The 19272-nt window shown below is 52.1% G+C and overlaps 1 protein-coding gene across 2 annotated transcripts; it reads right to left on the bottom strand.

Annotated features, from left to right (window-relative positions):
- Positions 1–2257: 2257 nt before the first annotated feature.
- LOC127387308 (mucin-5AC-like) lies at positions 2258–17182 on the bottom strand. Of its 2 annotated transcripts, none has more exons than XM_051625481.1 (5): positions 17092–17182; positions 6974–7441; positions 5609–5920; positions 5278–5444; positions 2258–4453 (listed from the first exon to the last, which is right to left on the bottom strand). In XM_051625481.1, the coding sequence occupies exons 1-5, from the start codon at positions 17156–17158 to the stop codon at positions 4409–4411; spliced, it is 1059 nt and encodes a 352-aa protein (XP_051481441.1). In that variant the 5' UTR covers positions 17159–17182; the 3' UTR covers positions 2258–4408. The 2 variants fall into 2 exon arrangements, with proteins under 2 accessions (XP_051481441.1, XP_051481442.1); XM_051625482.1 differs by having other exon boundaries at positions 4409–5139.
- Positions 17183–19272: the final 2090 nt, after the last annotated feature.

The raw sequence follows: 19272 nt of genomic DNA, 5'->3' as shown, positions 1-19272 counted from the left end.
TCTCACTTCTGCTGTGCAGTGAAGCAGAGGTAGCAATTAGATGGACATCCCTGGGAGAGGCTCAGGAAGTGCACTTAGAAAAACTCTCCCCTTTCCCCCATCACAAATCCACGTTTATTCTGAATTGAATGTTGTTGTGGAAAACTGAGTATAATGGGGAGACGTGCAGTCTCCTGTTTCCTTCCTGGGTGTCTGGGAAATTACAGTAGACATTTTCTGTTCTCTCCTGGGTATGAGAAGAACATTGCTTGGCTGCTGACTAAAAGCTTCCCAGGTTATGCATAATTTCATAGCCTGCATTACTGAAGGTTTACTGCTGTGTCATCCTGGGTTCCTTCTGCACTCCAGCTCCCTGGATCAGTGCAATGCCTTTCATCCTGCTTTAGTTGGTAACAAGAACCAGGGGACTGTTAGCCATGGGAGAGCCTCATGGGATTGTTGGTCTTACCAGATCCACACACTGCCTTGTCCACTCTAGGGCCTCTCACAGTGGTTTCTCTGTCCCTGAACACTGTCTGTAGCCTTATTTATGGACTTGCAATGTGACATGATGGTGAAAATATACAGTGTCCAAAGCCAAACTACATGAACTGAGCCATGCAGGACAGCTGAGTGGGCAGAGAACAGGCACGTAGCAAGGGCAGGTAGCCCTGCCCTTGGCACAGGAGCTTTTGCACTGTCACTTTTCAGCTGCTCAAATCCCCTTCCCTTCAAAACATGAGGCTGGAGAGAAGAGGGGAAGGCAGGGCAGGCAACTGGGTCTCAGACTCTTTTTTTTTTTTTTTTTTTTTTTAATCTGGGTTTCTTTCCCTTCCATTTACCTTTAAACGTTATTTGCTTGATTCTTGTGCCCTTGTTAATTAATAATATAATTGTGCATTACCCTAAGAGGCATTAAAACTAAGCCTTGTTGAAAGCAAGAGCCATGTTCAAAGGGACATGCTGAAATTGGCAACAGTTGTTTCCTGGTTCTGTCAGTTTGCTTTGCTGCATGGGAAAGATGAAGCCTGCACAACTGGCCCACAGTCCACTTCCAAACCTGGCCACCTCAGAGGCTGCACCACCTGGCTGGGAGGTCGAACTTGGCTGGGCAGAGGCAGCAAGCTTCATGTCTCCTGGGGGTGGCTTCCTGCACCAGCCTGTCCTGCTGCTGCCTCTCCACTTAACACAGATCTGCTCTGTCCTACCTCTCCAACAAGGCAGCTGTAATTTTTTCTGCAAAGAATGAGTCAGCTCAGAGTGAGGTTGGTGGTAAAAAGGCAGAACAGAGGAAAACTCCAACATAAACCACCAGAATAATGCTGACTTCAGACCTGAGAATTCTGGCTTAGTTGTAGCATGTTTGTTCTTCTTCTGTTCTGTATGGTTGTATGTTGGGGCCAGACTGAAATCTCTGCAGGGTTGAGTTCACCCCCAAGTCTTCAGATTACTCAGCAAGCACTTTGCTAGGCTTAAAAGTCTTTGCTCTGCTCTTGCTCCAGATCTTCCAGGGATTTGCTTTCTAGATTCATTCTGGGAACTCTTTCAAAAACAGCATAAGCCAAATGACCAAGTAATTTCACTCACCATGTTTTGGTTTTTGCCTACTGCGTCTTGTAACATCTTGTCACACAAACAGTCTATCACATGAGCTGGATGATTTACCCAAGTGTTGCAAAAGCTAGGAGAGGCAGCATGAGCTGGAACAAACCATGAGTGCTTACTTCTCTGTGGGTCTGAGCTCCAAAGGGAAGAGTTCAAAACAGCTATAAAGCTAAACAAAAAAAAGTACATGCCTTTCAGTTTGCTTTGTCTTCTGTACTATAGAAAGAAGCATGTCAGATGATGTTACTTAGGTTTGGATTAGGCTGGCTTTCAGGATATTTCTGTAAATAGGAGTTCAGGGTTACAGATGACAAGAGAAGAATGAACATACCTTCAATCAGAGGCAAAGAAAGATACTTTAAAGGTGTGTGTTAGATTATTTGGTCTAGTGTGGTTCTCTAAGACAGATTCCATCTGATTTGACCATATATAGAAATTAATCTCAGTCAACCCAGACAGGGAATGACCCTGACAAGAAGCAACACAAGCAGGAGGTGATGTCCTTCTGAGCCCTCAGAGCTATGGTTTATAGACTTCTGGCACTTTCACTAGTATCAGCTCTGTAAGTCTTCTTACCCCAAACTGCTGCTGTTTATCTATTGCAAGATTCATTGTGATTTACAAAATCTTCTCAGTTAGACATTTGCAATGAAAATATGAGGACCAGGACACCTTTGGCTTTTGTAACTTTATTGCAGAAAAAAATCCACTATTAACATATTTTACAAAGAAAGTTGCACTTCGGTGTTGGGAGAGTTTTCTTCCTCACCCCTTTCCCCTGGACAGCAATTCACAAGAAACCAGAACAACCAGCCCCTGCCCTTTCACTTGTGTGCAGAGATATTTTCCAGCTATGCCAGCCTCCACCAGTTCCAGCCAGGATGGAGTTCTATTTTCCACTACTAACTTGCCTCTCTCTTTGTGCCAAAACCAGTCGCACCCTGCCCTCCAGCAGGGGAAACAAGTCTGTAGCTAGGGAGATTGCTCTGTGCAGACAATGCTTGATACAAAACCTTTGGAGCTGTGACAAGTGCCCTTTAGTTTTCATGCAACAACAGAGAACCAACCCTTCTTCCCTATTTTACCGGGCATCCTTACAATAAATAGATGCAAGGCCAAAGCCAACAGCTGAACACAAACTGCACTGCAGCCATTTGTCAGCACTTCAGAAGTAGTAATGCAGGAAGGAGGAACAACCACCTTACCCAGTTCATTTATTTGGCCCAGACTGGTTCTGGTCCATCTTCAGGCTTTGCATACAGTTTGAGCCCTGTGGATGGGGAAATTCCAGTTTCCCTGCTAAGATGAGCAATAACAGCACTGGAAAACAAGGGTACTTTTGCTAGTGAGGCCTCGAATCTGTCCTTTGTGGGGTCAGTGAATGTTGCTACTGAAAGGAGAGACTGAGGCTTGTAAGAGCAATGTGGTAGATAATCTCTAGCCCTTGCTGTATCCTGAGGGTGCAACTGTCTTAGTCAAAAATCAAACACTGTAGAGAAGGCATGTATTTCTTTCTATCCGCAATCAAATGTGAATTAGAAAACAGAACCAGGTATTAATTGCAACACAACTTCCATGTCACACACACTCTGGTCTTTGTAAGGCAAGGGCACCTGAAGATCCTTAGACTTACACTCATAGACTGTGGTCCATGGCTTTCCTTGAGGGACCCCAAGAGCCTAGAATGCAGTCTACAGCAGTGATGTTTTTGAGGCACAAGTGCAGAATCTAATCAGCCTAAGACCTAGAAAGGGAAGAGGAGAAAGGCACCTACATCTACGATCTGTCCTTGTGACAAGACACCAACTAGCTCAAAGACCAACAGAAGGAAGTAAAGGAGCTTTGACCTTGCATTAGCAGAGGAAGGAGAGTGCACTACTGGTTTTGTACAACTTTCAGCAGCCAGATGCTAGCAACAAAATGGGAGGTACCTGAGGAAGGGTGTGTGTCAGTCCAGGTAGGGAAATGGACTAAAGCATTTACTGAGCCTGGGCAAGGAGTTTATGCATATGCTGAAAGCACATAGTGTGGGAGACCCAGCTTCCCTAATTTTGGTGAGACCAAATTAGTGAGTCTAATTGGCAATAGGCTGAGTCCTATCAAGCCCTGTTAAGCTAAAATTATGCTAATTTTTCTCCCAGCAACTTCAAAGCAACATCAAGTAGGAAGGGCATTTCTCCAGTGGCCACAAAACTGTTTTCCCTGGTTAAAGAGAAAATGTAGGAAGGAAGCAGAGCAGTCTGCCATCCTCCTGGGTAGGTATTTCAGGATGGGCAGTGCCAATCCCAGTACTAAAGCTGAAACATGAACAAAAAAAAGTGCAAGAAAACCCCCAAAATAAACAACCTTAAAAATACAGAACAAGAGGGAGCCTAAGAGAACTATCTCCACATCCTTGGCTTCCTCAGAAAACAGCAGTCTCCTTTGCCAGCACTGTGCTCACACCACCAGTGTTAAGAGCTCTTGTATGGATCACTTGCCCACCTCCTTTGAAAGCAGCAGCTGCCAAAAGGGACAGAAGAGATCCATGCAGAACTTGATAGCAATAGTTGTATTGGCTAATTGGTCACCACAATAAAAGGAGGCATCTCTTCAGGGTTTCAAGGAGAGCCTGGAGGAAAGGGCCAGACTTGGGCTCTGATTCCCAGCATAAAAACTTTGACACTGTAATATTTGTGTCTAAAGCCGGAAGCCATCTGAAAAGGATCTTTCAGTTATGTGCAAATCACAGCCCCTCATTCCTCAGCAGATCATCTGGGACCAAGTCCTCAAGGCCTTCTCCTCTGGGAAGTTCAGCCGGCCAGGCAGAGGACAGCCTGGTTGCCTAGTAGCTGTAGAGTGAGAGAGGGGTGTCCTCCATCATGTCATCCTAGAAGCAGAGAAGAGCGTGCTTTAATGAGATGTCTGCACGATGGCATGGAGTCCCAGCCTGGAAGAGTGCTGTGCAGGCAGCACAGCCTTCTCATCCACACTGTCACAGCGTGGCCATCTGCCCAGCAATCCACCCAAATGCTGTCCTTGTGCAAATCCTGGGTCTTTGGACTGTCGCTCTCCCTTCCTGCTTCAGCTTTTGGAGAGAAGAGGTGTATGCAGGAAGAGCCTGCCTGCTGCAGGGATGTAGAAAACCCTGGCTGTGGAAAACTCCACTCAGCTTGAAACAGCATCAGCTTGGTAGCTTGCTGCAGGAGGGAATCAGTACTACTGTGTCCCAGAAAGCACAGTGAGTTAGTTGCAGCTTCCCCAGAGCTAATCCAGCCTCTGAAACCCTCATGTATTTTTATATCCCCAAAGGGTCAAACACAGACAGACAGACAACCTCCCCGAAACAGAGCACGGAATCTGCTTTGTCATCATCACAAAGCAAATAGATCTGAATGCAGGAGGAGAGGCTGGGAAGGTGTCATTTCAGGGGAAGTTTGGATGGATCTCCCCTTTCTCTCTCTATTTAACCTCTTAGCATTCCCCTGCAGAGTGAGGGGAAGGCCGAGGACTTCTTTAGTGTTCACCCTTGAGACTTGCTGTCTTGATTCAAACCCTGGATGGAAGGAGAGGGACCTAAGAGGGAACAGGAGTTGTGATCAGCATTCTTGCTGCTGTAAATACGCAAAGCATTGCTAATGCACTAAAAGGGGAACTGCAAAGCAGCCAGTAGCAAGCCAGACCACGTCAGGCTGGGCTGAAGGCATTGCTCACCATGGGCAGGTCCTGCAGGCGCCGGAACTCCATGCGGCTGTTGTGCTGTCGGTATCTCAAGAAGCCCACCAGGCCCAGGATGCCCACCATGACAATGAAGACGGAGATCACAGTGATTACCAAGGGATCAGCCCTCGTTGTGTCAGCCAAAGGAGAACTGGGTAGCTCTGCAAGGATACCAAGGAAATGAGGCCAAAGCAGAGCCTTCAAGGGCTAGAGTAGCAAAGCCCTGTCTTCTTTAATTCTGCTCAGTACAACTGAGGAAAAATTTGAGGTACCCCAAACCCTTTGCCATGTTTTGCAAGAGCAGGGACAAAATCAGAGCATTTACCTGGATTTTCATCATCACCAACATTCAACACAGAAGCTTTCTCATGCATGGGCTCTATTGGCTGCTCCAAGGCAGATGTGCTGGTAGGGATGGCAGCTGTGCCAGTGGTGGAGCTGGTCATAAGGAGTCTCACTGTCATGGTACTGGAGGCTGTAGCAGAGGATGTGCTCTCTACAGTGGAGATGGGAGCAGAGGAGGTTTTGGGCTCCACAGTGCTCTCCTCTCTTGTTCCTGGCCTGGTTTCAGACCTTGCTGCTGTGGGCCCCATGGTCTGCCCATCAGAAGGCCCCAGCTGAGAGCTGTTAGTTGTTGCTGCAAGATAGGAACAAGAGTTATTTCAAAGGATAAAGTGCAAGTGCACTGTTCTGTGGGCCTGGATGAGATGGAAGCAAGGCTGTAAGGAAGACTGCTGGGACCTTAGAAAAACAACATATTGACAACCCTTTGGAAAACAAGCAGGTCCTACAGTGTGGCCTCAGCTGAGCCATGCTGTAAGCCACATTGCTTAGAAAGGCCTCATGGTTTTCATGTGTGCTAGCCAGTCCCAGCTGGGCCCACAAGACCTGTTGTCTGGGAACAAATGACAAGCAGAGAAGCCTCAAAGAGCTCTGCAAAGAACTGGGGATCATCCCAGAGCAAGAAACTAGGGAAGTTCTCTCATCCCTCCTTACGGGGAGCACAAAGACGGCTTCCCAGGGACTGGGTAGCAGCATCGCCTGGGGCTGTGTCCGTGCATCACAAGAGCAGCAGGACCCCATGACTCAAGCCAGAGCAAAGGACATAACAGGTGCATGAACACCATGCAAATCAATGGTAATCAATATCTGCCTTGCATCAGGGGGTGTGACAGCCTGGCAGGCCCCAAGGAGGGTGAGACCGGGCTTGCAGACCCTAGAGCTAATCCCCACACTGGCCAGAGGGATCTGAAGGTAGGGTAGGGGTTCCCGTGGTCACCCAGGGATGGATAGACTGATGCTTGTGCCTGCCCATCTACATGCTTTGTATTAAGGGAGGGTGTGCTGCCCTTTTCTGCAGGCATCAGGGGAGGGTCCTGTCAAGTCCCCAGCCCTGCTGTAGGAACAGCTCAGCTGGGCAGCAATGCTAAAGCAGGTTGTTTCAGATGAGATATAGAAAGGACTTGCCTATAAACAATTAATGTCCTCATCAAAAAGCAGCTTGCAGAATTGATACAGCAGTTAATGGGATTTGCATTGCTGCAGGTCAGCACCGAACTGGCTGTGCTTAATGGCTTATTCCCCTTTCCCCCCAGCCTCCAGTTCCCAGGAGAGTTCACAGAGGTTCCTGGGTTGTGTATCATTGGGGCAGGACTTTCTGCACAGGCAGGAATGGAAAAAAAACCCTCACCTGGCACACTGTTCAGAGGAGGTGTTGGGGTTGCACTGCTGGCATCATCCATTTCTTCAGTTGTGCTGAGAGACTCTGTGACTTCATGGCTGGGCTGGTTTTCTTCCAGAGTACTGGCAGTTGGGGCAGGGGAGGCGACTTCAGTGCTGCTGTTGACTGACAAGCTCATGTTGTGGTGCTCACGCTGTGTAACTGTGATGTCCCCAGGACTGGCAGTGGTGGTAGCCTGTAGTGTCTCTGTCTTGGTGTCCACTGTGGGGGTGGTAGGGATGGAGGCATCCTCCGTCTCTGTCGAATGGGCTGCAGTGGCATTGACTGTTGTAGCAGTCAAGTTTTTCTCCAGGTTTGTCTCAGGATTGGCAGTAGTCAGTGTACTGAAGCCAGAATCTTCCGTTGGCTGATGCGAGGGTAGCACTGGGGTAAAAGGTGATGATATCACCAAAGTCTCTCCTGTCTTCTGTCCCTCTCCTACAAAACAAAGTGAAGAAATACTGAGAAGTTTGTCAGAGATCTCACACTGAGGAGAGAAACAGAGAGGAGGCCAGGAACTGAACCTCTCCATCCCCTGAACTCCAAATTCAGCATAGATTCACACTTGGGAAAGAGGGTCAAATAGCTCCTCTGTCCTTCCACCTTCTCTGAGGCAGGGGCCTGCTCTAGGGGACCTGTCTTTACCCCCCCTCCCTCTCAAGCCCTGTGCTCCTGTTCTGTTCACTAACCCCTCTACCCTGAAGCACCTCTTAAACTTTGTAGACAATTTAGTTTGTTGGTGTTTGGGGTTTTTTTGTTTGTTTTTTTTCAAGTACCACCTGAGACCTGATTCTGTGAGAAACTTAGATAAGTCTTCCTCAGTTCAGTGAGAAAGAGTCAGAAGTGGTGCAGAAAAAATACAAGTGGGGAAACAGCGGAAATAGATCCTCTCGCTCCCCTGGCCCAGTGAAGTGTAGAAGAGTGATATTTAAAAAGTCTGTGGTTGATAAGGCTGAAGAATATATGGCTAGTCATCTTAGCTTGGGCTTGCTGATAGTGGGGAAGGTGAAATGGGCAGCAAGGGAGTACAGCTAACAGGGCTGGTGGTGTACTATGGAAGCCACTTTCCTGAGCTATTTATGAACACATCATCACCACAAAGTGTGACTGTTGTCATAGAAATGGGGAGCTACTCAGCCTCCCACAACAGCAAACAGGGCCAGCTTCCCCCATTGGAATCTGCAGCAAGCAAGGATCCCCCCTGGATCCACAGGCACTAGACGGTGTGGCATCATGCAGGAAGAGCATGCCTGTGTACGCTGTTTACACTGCCTGTACATAAAGACGGATCCTGTGAGGGTTTTTTAGGGTGTAGACAGGAAGAAAACAGAGAAATGGAGCCACATCAGGATGGACTCTCCAGAGAATTTAAAAACATTGCATGGCCAATATTTTGACAATTTCTCTTCAAGTTTGTACCCAAGCCACAGAAGCGTGATGAGCCAACTGCAGAAAAAAATAAAGGTACTGAAGAAAATCCATCTTCATGCCCACTCTTTCCACAGTGGAAAAGCATCCAAGGCAGATGCTGTAACCAAGAAACATTCATCCACCAACAAAGCAGCCCACTCTCGTACTAAGGCCTTGGGAAAATCTCAGCAGTTTTTAAAAGCTCTTCAGAATGGACACAGTTATCAGAGCTCTTCTCCAGCTACAGCACTTAACTGGCTCTAAAAAAAAAAAGACACAATACATCTCTGTTAGGAGACCTCTGCAGTACCCCGACCAGCTGGAGAATTCAAAACCTCGAAGCAGCCTGACAGAGCTGTGCTTCCCTGGCCCGGGGCCCCAGTCCCAGGAGGGCTCCAGCAGGGGATGCAGAAGCAGGCAGCACAACCCCACTCAGCACAGTCAGAGAATAAGCTCTCAAGGGAAACTCTAGCTGTGACAACTTAAACATGAGGACTGAAGGCATGATTCTCCCTTTGGCCTCGCCTGGATCCAGCTGTCCATGGCCAGAACTTGGCTCTAAACAAAGTGTGCTGCCCTCTGAAATGGAGCTAAGGCGTAGGATCCACTTACACCAGTAACACCTGGTAGGAAAAGAGCTGAGCACTGTGTTTCCCAGGATCAGGCAGCAAAGCTCACAGCTCTTCATGTGACAATTTCCAGCCTTAAACCCAGCATTGCTCTTCAGCCTGCTGCCTGCTGGATAAGATCCCAGCAGCTCCAGAGCCCATGCTGGGCAGTGCTGAAGGATTCTGGCTGGGCACTGGCAAATGCTTGCTCGGTAAACACCTGACTACCTGCTCGTACACAGGAAGAGACACACACAGAGCTGCACTGTCACCACGAGGTAAACAGGAAAGGAGGTGGCCAGGTGCCTGGCCAGCAGTGAGCCTGGCTACGTGCTGCTTTGAATATCTGGCTTGTGCCCGAGGCAGCCTGCTGTGGGGTGGCAAGCTGTGATCAGGGTCATGCAGAGGAAAGATGAGGGGAGAGCTGGCTCACAGGAAGGCCTGAGCAACTCTGAAATAGTTGTGCCAGTTTATGACAAGGAAAGGAAAGCCAAAGGGAAGGTGGTTAAGTCTGAGCCCTACATACCAGGGCACCTTGCTGCAGTGTCAAGAGCTGGTATCCCTGCCAGGAAGTGTGTGAGGCAGGAGAGTTTATGGGGACAAGCAGCTTTCCCCAACCATGCAAACACACAGCTCCCTGCTGTCTGTGAGGGGAGCTAGTGGGAATAGTATTTCCCTAAGTAGCCACACCGCTCCTTCCAGCAAAATTGCCCATGTCCATGACCTCCACGGTGACAGGCTGCTCTGGCCCTGCAGCCTACAGAAAGGACCACTGGAGAAGGGTGTAAATTGTGCTGTAGTGGCAGCCTGGCTGGATCTGGCATAACAGCACTGTAATGTGTAAAACCTGGTTTGTAAAGAATTGCAGAAGAGATGTTAAAATTGGCAAGTACAGCGCAGAACTGGGGAAGGCTGGGACAGCAGGGGACCTGCTCAGTGACCTTTGAGCACGGCAGGTGTTGATGGCACCTAGTTTAGCACATCATCCAGCCCAGCACATTTCACCACACCCAGCTGGGGCAACAAAGGAGAGCCTGAAAAAAAGGGAGAGCCTAAACTAGGCTAACACAAAGACTCAAGCAATTAAGAGGTGATGATGGGAAGACAGAAAACAAGGCAAGAGCCTTAATATGGGCAAGGAAACAAAGGACGGTAAGTAAAGGTGAGTAAATCCTGACACTGGGGGACGGACAGACACTGTCAGCTCCTAAGGGGTAAGCACACATCCAAAGCCAGCACACAGTCACCAAGCAAAACACCTTGGGGAATACTGGATGGGTGCGACTGGTGCTTGTGAGCATGTGGGTGTTAGGAATGCAAGCACTAATGAGTCTGACTTCGGTTTTAACATAAAAATACTATTGTCGTCCCTCCCCCCCGGTCTTGTATTACCACTTGCTACACCGTTGCTGCAATGCCACAACTTTGTTACCCAGTTTAATCACCCAAACAGGCACCTCATTCCCACCCAGCTCTGCTGCAAACCCTGCACTACAATGGGTCAGAGCACGGCTCTGCTGCGAAGCCGCTGTGGCTGGCTGCTGGATTAGACCCACCAAACCCCATGCCAGCTGGGATCCTCCACAGGGTCCAACCACTGTGGTTTGCTCTGGATTGTTGGTGCCTGACAGGTCGGAAAATCCCCAGCTCCAGAGTTGTCGCTGCTGCTCCAGTCGCTGGGTGATGATGTTTTCAGTTGTTTATCAGTCACTTACAGAGACGCAGGTCAGAGCTCGTTACTCTGGCGTCTTCCTGGAGGAGCTGCTTCCTGGACCACATGCCAGGGAGGCTGTGGATGCAGTGCCTCATTTGTTCCCGGAAACACAAGGGAACTGTGCTCCTCTTGGGATCCTCCAAGGCCTGAGAGCTGCAGTGCCCCAAGACAGCTGGTGAAGGTGCAGTCACCCTTGCATCCATAATAAAGCAACTAAGGCCATATTCCAAGTGGAGAAGCGGAAGCAGTAGCAAGCATCTCTGCTTCCCTGATGGGGAACCAGGGATGGGTTTGCTTTGGTTACGCTGCAGTGCCTGCTAAAGCAGAGCTGGCTCTGTCCCCTGGCCACATCCCCACTCCTATCCTGCATCTGTGCATGGTGAGAACCAGCCATCTCAGACCACATTAGGTCAGGGCTGGTGGATTTGGAGCAGCAGCTCCCATCAGACAGTGCTGACTGCAGTGACCTCTGTCTGGGAAAGGAGAGGGGAGAAGGAAGAGAGCAGCCCCAAGGGAGGAGGGATGCAGCCAGCTAAGAAGCCCCTGCCTTGGACAAGGGTGGGAAACGCTCCCTGCTTCCACAAGGGAAGGGTGGGCTCCAAGCATTAGCCCCCAGCTTTGATCCCTCTCCAGTGCTCCATGATGACACTGAAGGATCTCCAGACATCAACTTGAGCTCCTACCAGCTCTGGAGCAGACATGGTAATATGCCATAATGGAGAGCAGTGGAGGAAGCCAGCTCTATAGGACATGGGGCCGTTCCTGCCTTGCACTCCCTGGCCGAGTTTCAGGGCTGGGGCCAAGTGAGGGGCTGAGGAAGGTTTTGCACAACCAGCACAAAGCTCTGCTGCTGTGTCAGGGCAGCCACGCAGAGCAGGCATGTCTCCTCCATCCTCTGCCACAGCAGCCACCCCACCATCTGTTTGTTTCTCAGAATAAAACTAGGCAGGAAGACAGAGCAAGGTCTCAGATGGAGCAGCCTGTGGAGGAGTCTTGCCACAACCCTCCTGTCCCAGCAGCATCCTCTGCACCCTCCTTCTTATCGCACCTTCCTTCCTATCCCAGCCAGAAAGAGCAGCCTGCTCTCCCTGAGGATCAACATAAACCCAACTCCAACTCATAGGCTTTACCCCTGTTTCTCAAATCTCTTAGGCTGAGACATAGGAGAGCCACCTAAGGTAAGGAAGCCAGTGGCAGGCTCGTGCTTGGGCTCGAGGGAGAGCAGGGCAGCAGGGTGCAGTCTGCAGTCACCACTGGAAGAGGTGCAGAGACCCAGGCAAGAGCAGAGCACAAAGACACAAAAGGATCCACCAGGATTTCAGAAGAAGTGTGGATATATCCTCCTGAACAGGCTGTCACTGTCTGTGGATAACACCTCACTTAAATCAACTTCCTACAGAATGCATGTCAAACCACTACTCTGATTCATTGAAAAGGCACCCAAACCCTTCTAAAATGCTATTTTTGTGCACTAACTGAATTCAGTTTCCATGTAACAGCTCAAGTCACAAACAACCTAGTAAAATGCAAAATTAATATGTTTCAAAGGTAACAGGATGAGCTGTAACTTATATGTATTTAAGCAATTACATTATATCCTCTTGCTTAGCAAAGTACACCATTAAGTGTTGAAATTATCTTTTGTTGCCAGTGATTACATTTTTATGGTTACCAACCGATGCTAATTAAATAACCTCTTCAAGGGAAAAGAGCTTTAGTATAAATGCAAATAAAACCATATAGTGGGATTTAAAACCAAGGCAGAACTGGTGTAGCTGCTGATTAGACACCAGTCAAGTCTAACCTCTTCTTAACTCTTGGAAGCTTGGAATAAAAAGACCACAAATGGCAGAAGAGATTTCAGGAGCTCCTCGGGTAGATGCCAGATGCACCCAGGGATGCTGTAGAGCAAACACCCTCACCATGACAAAGCGAGGTTCAGAGATGCAGATCTGGTATGAAGGGCAGCAGCTTTGTAAACTCAGGTCCAGTTTGATACCTTGCAGGACCTCGATGGAGGCAGAAGGGCACTGGGCCGCATTTGCTGCAGGCTCCAGTGCTCTCCCTGCCAGGGCTGATGCCAGGACTGTTCCCATCCCCATCCAGGCACAGAAAGACTGAGCTGGCTGTCTGCTGCAAGAACTCTGGGCACAAGGACAGACTGGACCTGGCAGCCTGCTCATGGACCACAGCAAAGCTCTCACACGGCAGCATGTTAATTCACCACACCCCACGTGGCCTCTGCGAGCTGAGCCATGCCCTGTTGCACAGGCAGCAAAACTGGGGGAGGGCTGAAATGGGGGTGCTGAGTGCAGCCCTGGGAAGCTACCAGGCCAGGCAAGCTGCAAAGCAAGGGCTGCAGTAAGGGACAGGAATAGAAACTGGGTCTCCTGACCGAGCAGCTCCTTCCAGCCCGATAGGCAGGTGGCCACGAGTCGAGCACGAGACAGGGCTCAGATTAGATACAGGGTGCGGAGCGAGCGCCGTGCTGGGGAGACACAGCCCAGCACCCAACCTGCCCGGGCAAGCAGGAGGACACTTCCCCAGGGCATCTGTGGATGCCAGGCCTCAAGCTTGAACCCTGGGGAGTAAAAAAGCCAGAAGTGTGTCAGTGCTACTGCCTTGTTTGGTGGCACTGCATTTGGGATGGGCACAACCAGCCGATGGTGGCATAGCAGAGTTGGACAGAGCAAGAGTTGCGAAAACAGAGATGAGCAGCCCTGGAAACAGCAACATTAATGCCAAGCACAGGTTCTTCAGTACTAGGAAAAGCCATAAAGCAGCACAGACATGCCCAGAACATGGAGCAGTGCCAGAGCCTCAGCCAGGGAGGGGGGAAGGTCCAGCCCAAGCTCCTGCCTGCAGGATGGAGCACCCCAGGGTGGCACACTCTGCCTAGCCCTGCCACATAAGCTCTTCTCCATCCAGCCATGGCAGGGAGAGATGAAAGAAACTGTGCTTTTCTACCGGTTTGCATGAAGCCCCATCACTGATTCCCATTTAGAGGCAAAAGTCTTATCCCAAACTCCCACGGCAGGGCAGCAGGCTGCCTTGCTTAGTCACCACTGTCACACCAGCTAGTTATTTTCCACTGGCCACGTGCAGCTACAAAGCACCCTGTTTGGCAAGAAGGTACCCAGGAGGTTCCCACATTGTTTGGTTTGTTCCTCGGCGGAGGGATTGAGTCATGATGAAGACCCCTTTGCCCAGAGGCTCCTGGGGACACGCTCAGCACCCAAGGCCTGGGAAGCCTGCACTTATCTGGGGCTGTGTAACCCAAATAATACAGCAATAGCAGGGAGTTCTGTCATCAGCCAGCCCTGGCCCTGCTTACCTCAGGAGTCACAGCTGCAGTGGAGGAAGCATTCATGTAATTAGGAGAAAATTAATTAGCCAGTTGCCTTAATAGCAGCCCTATATCAGTAGGGAGCCTGGTCTCCAGTGCACTATGGCATGAGCTGGGGGTAGTCTGGACATCAGGAAATTTGTCCAGCCCCCAGGACCTTCCAGCTGTGTGACTGCTGGTTTCATGGGCCACAGAGGACACATCCTGTGCTAAGCAGCTGCAGTTTGGGTCATCCATGGCAAACATGTGCCCTGGCTTTGCCCTGAGCAGCCCTCCAGGTCTCAGGAGCACAGCCCCAGAGCTGAGCATTGCTGAGTCTTATGAAAGTTGCCCCAGAGACCATGGTGGGGATGAAGGCAGCCCGCATCGCTACAAGGAGATTCTGAGGAAAACCCTGCAGCAGGCAGTGTTTGCCCACCCAGAGTGTCTCAGTGGAAAAGGAGGGAGAGGGTCCTTTGTCCTTTGCATCATCCCTGCCAGACAGGATGGGGCCAAGGAAGTTGAAGGAGGTAAGTGCTTTGCCCCTGCCCAGGGGCTTAGGCCTTGGAAGGACAGCAGGGAGCCAAGATTAACCCCACACCAGGGGCTGGGGTATGAGCACGTGCAGAAGAGGCATCAAAGACTGACAGAATGACATGATGGGGCTGGGCAGGAGGTGCAAGGTCGGTGGTTACCCCACACAGCCAGAAGTACCACCCGGAGGAGAGGACTGAGCTGTAGCTCAATTCTAGGTGCAGGAGAGCTGGAGCCATCCAGTCAGGGTAGGGCTGGGTCTGTCTACTTCCCCTTTCTCTAGGCAAACGAGGAAAAAAATCATGGCAAATCCATGGGGCTGTGCAGGCGGACACAGTGCCCACCTGTGTGCGCGGCCCTGGGTGCTGACAGACGGGGCTTTATGTCCCTGCTCCGCTCCTGGCCCCGTGGTGTCCCCAGTGCTTGGGAGGCCGCTCGGCACGGGGGAGGAGGCAGCAAAATGCCCAGGCTGAAATTACTTGGGGTTTTATTTGTAAGGCTAACGGTGCTTGGAGGAAGTGGATTTCCGCAGGCAGCCAAGAAAGGCTGCATTGAGAGGCTGGGGTGGGCAGAGTGCGGGGGACGCGGCACTACGAGCTCCTCTGCAGCCCCACAGCAAACTTGGCCCATGGAGTGGGAACAGGAGCTGCTGGACAGGGGGGTAAAAGGGATCTGTGTTAGTAGCAGGGCAGAGACCAGCTCATGGAGCTGGGACAAACCTGGTTTTGGACAGGTTTGTCTAAGAACTGTTGACTTTGGGGCTAATCTCCAGGCAAACCTTTCCCTCCCCCTATTGCTGTCTTACTGGGATTCCGTGGTGTCTCATTAAGGGTTGTGCTTGCTATGGGGCAGTTTTTTATTGGTGGGAGCTCTTCCATTCCATCTATTTTCACAAAATGTTTGCTCTCTCGACTGTGGCTGGGATTAGCCAGTGGATCCAACAGCCATAAGGTCAAGGGCCAGCCCAGCTGCATAGGTGCCATTTCCTGAGGCTGCGAAAGGACTTTGGTTTTGGGACACTAGGCATGCAAGATCCTGGGAAAAATTCAGCACAACCGTAATTCTGTCACATCCCAGCAGTTTTGAGTCTTGGACTTTGCAGTGAGAGGGCTCCTACAAGCTAGCTGAGGCAGGGGGCTCCCCAGAGGTACCTCAGTGTCCTAGGGGCAGGAAACACTGCCAGACAAATTTGCCAGGGCAAATGCAGCCAGTGGCAGCCCTGAGCTCCTCCTCCTCACTGCAATGGAAATCCTGAGTCGTTCCTCTGCCAGTGGCAGGTCACTACCCCCACACCCTGTCACAGCACAGCCACCCTTGCACAGGGAGTGCAGCATCTCCCACAAAAATGGTGCTGTTTTTGGGACCGTTTCCCCATGCCCAACCTCCAACCTAAACCACATCTGGCACCCCAAACCTCACACTGCCTCTCCTTGCCAGGACTTAGCCCTGCAGGCACCTATGCTAAGGTTTTACCAGCCCAGTTAGTTATTAGAAACCGAGTTTCCTTGTGTCACTTCTCTGTCTTTGTTGCTGCCATCACCATGTTGTGATCTGACCTGGCCAAGGGTTTTTTCTCAGCCGCAAAGAAGAGGAAACTCCTTCGTTTCCCGAGCCCCAGGAAAGCCCCTCAGTGCCATCTTAGACTTTGTCACCGCCAGGGTCACGGGGGATAGCGGCAGACCCCGGCTCAGGGCACGGTCCCAGCCACGCGGCGTGTCGGTGGAGGGGCTGTCAGCGCCACGCTGCAGACTGCGCCTGCCCACGTGGGGACATGTTGCTCCTGGAGCCGAGCCGAAATACAGCCTGGGAGAGGCTGTCAGGGGCCGGGGTCTGGCTCCTGCTCCATCCCGGACACCGGCATCGCCTCCTCTCCCGCAGCACGACAGGCGCCTTGATCCTGCGGGGGAGGCGGCTTTGTCCGCGGTCCCCTCGATGGGAAGTTCAGCAGTGACTGGTGGGCACCCAGGAGCTGCAGAGCGGGGGCTTGTAGGGCTGGAGCTGGTGGGCGAGTGTCTCCGGGCTCTCTGCTCCCCCCCCCCCGCACACCAGCTCGGGTCTCAGCTGGGCCGGGAGGGGAACCCGGCCGGGCTCGGCTGACGGGGGAGCAGCGCCCGCGGGGCAAGCGCTGCCTGCAGCTGCCTTGTATGGGCAAGGCCGGTCCGAGCGGCCTCTCTCCTGCCTTAAGCGCGGGGCCCGCCCGGATCCCCCCGAGCATCCCTGGACGACCTTACCTGCACGCCCGCCGGGGCGACCGCGCCCGGGGCCGGGGGCACTTTGCCCGAGTTTCAGGGCTGATCCCGGGGCGCGGCTCCCCGGAGGTTCTCGTCCCCAGGGAGAGCTCCTCAAACCCTCCTCCCCCAGGCCCTCCTCTCCCAGCCTCACCAGCGGGCGGAGGAGCCCGGGTCCCGGTGCTGCCCCGACGGCTGCCCCCGGCGCCGCGTTCCCCGCCGCGGTGAGACCGGCGGGACCCCCCGGGCCGCGCCCCCCGCCCCGGTACCTGGCAGGGCGCAGAGCAGGCAGCAGGCAGCGGCGAGGCGGAGCAGGGCGCGCCGCGTCCCCTCCATGCTGGGCTGATCCGCGCTGGCTCCGCCGGCGACACCGGGGAGGCGCCGGGGCGGGACGGCGGGCGGGACTGGGCGGGCTGCACGTGGTCCGGCCCTGGAGGCGCGGGGCGGGGGCTGCTGCCACCCCCGCACTCCTGGCACCCCCCGCATCCCCGCCCGGTCCGGTCCCGGCACTCCCGGTCCGGCCTCGTGCCGTCCCCATCGCTCCCTGTCTAGTACGCTGCACCTCCGCTTCGAGCAGAACATTCCCGGTTCGGTCCCCGGCATCCTCGGTCCAGTTCGGCACCGCCTCCGGCGGCACCGCCTCCGGCATCGCCGCTCGGTCCCCGGCACCCTGGGTTCGGGCAAGGCATTCTTGGTCCAGTCCCGCGCCGGCCCCTACATCCTCATACCGGGTACCCCTGGTCCAGTGCTTCCCTGTTCCTGGCTTCCCTGGTCCCGTCCTGCACCACCCTGTGACCCCATGCTTGTCCAAGTGAGCCCGGTCTAGGTCCTCACCGTCTGGTCCTGCATAGCCCCCAGTCGAGCCTGGCAGCCCCACCCCCATACAGGGATGGGCAAAACGACCAAGCCCAATATGGGGCATCACAGTGGGGTCCCAGCACTGGTTTGGTGTACCCAGGTCTCTAGAAGGACCAAAAACCTCTTGCAAATCCCTTGCCATGGTTCTTCCTCCCTAGCTCCAGTCTCATGTGGTGCAGCAGGAGCGAGTGCTCCTGTCTTCTCCTGTCCTGTCCCATCAGCTCTCATATCAGCTGTGGGTCCCCTCCTCTGTCCCAATACCCATGTCTGCAGCATTACAGGACACAGGAGGAAGGTGGAAACGAATATTTTTGTTCGCTGAGGTGTCTTGCCTTCCTTCTTCATTGTGGGGCTCCGTGGTACCTGCCCTCAGGTCAGAGGCAGGTAGAAGAGAACAGGGTTGATGTGATGCAGAACTGATCATGACTTTCACTGGCTTTCAAAAAATTATCATTAAATCTCAGCCCCTCATTGGAAATGTGCTTCTAGCTGCTTAACACCAGCAAAACTAGAGGTACCATTTTCCAGCATCCCATTAAGGCAGAAGGAATTGGTCTTGTACAAATTTCTCAGTTCTATGATTTTAAGTGTATTTACAACTTCTTCATAAGTTGTAAGATTCTCCCCACAGATGCTACAGGGCTGCCCAGAAAGCAAAGCCTCCTTTGCACCAGACAAGCTTGGGCTCTCAGTGTCACAGTGTGCACCACAGGACCTCGGGGTGGCTGGGAGCCTGCCATGTCTCACTAGGGAGGGACTGGGGCATTCCCACCCCCCCGGGCACCCATCCCTGGGGAGGACCTGAGCTCCAGGGGACACTGCCGCTGCTGGCTGTGACCACGGTCATGAGCATGTCCTGCACCTGCAAGCTTCTGACACATCTCTCCTCTGGTTTCTCTCTGGAGACACTGAAATGATATCCATCTCAGCTGGCTTATAGATAGTGACTCTCAGTTGTCAAGGTGACCAGTCCCTCTGCTTTAATTAAGCATATAGACGTGGCACAGAGTATCTTCAACAGCTGGGGGACAAGGAGAGCCATGGGCAGCCTTGCCCCAAGGGGTTTCTGAGCAGCACGATAAACCTGGGCAGATGAGCCCCCCTGCAGGTCACTGCTATTACTTTATGTGATCTCCACACTCATTAGGATTATGATTAACACACTAATGAGGCACCTTTTGCTCCCCATAGCACAGAATAGGGAATCTGGGAGTGAGAAAAATCACACAGACCTCCACCAGTGTGACAGTGTCTTTGCAGTGACACTACTGCTCTCCCACCCTGAAGAAGGGAGCAAAACCAGGCAAAACAAGGGGCACTTTAACATACCACTGGTGCACAGCTACTTCCTCATGAAGGAAGCAAAAATATTCCCCTCAGACACCAGGCAGCAGCCCCATGTGTCCATGTGGGCTATACAGGGGCTCTGACTTGCTCAGGGGGTTGTCACACTGGTCTGCTCTGGAGGGGGGCTGAAAACACTCCTGCAAACCCAGGTCTGAGGAGCAACAAGAGTGGAGGACATAGAGTGACTTGTGAAAGAAAGTTTTGTGCTTGAGAAACACAGCATTGACTTCTGCCAGTGTCACGCT

This window comes from Apus apus, chromosome 7 (assembly GCF_020740795.1).
Source record: "Apus apus isolate bApuApu2 chromosome 7, bApuApu2.pri.cur, whole genome shotgun sequence".
In the NCBI taxonomy this organism is placed as follows: domain Eukaryota; kingdom Metazoa; phylum Chordata; class Aves; order Apodiformes; family Apodidae; genus Apus; species Apus apus.
The sequence above is the reverse complement of the archived record's forward strand: the minus strand, read 5'-3'. Positions and strand labels throughout refer to the sequence as shown.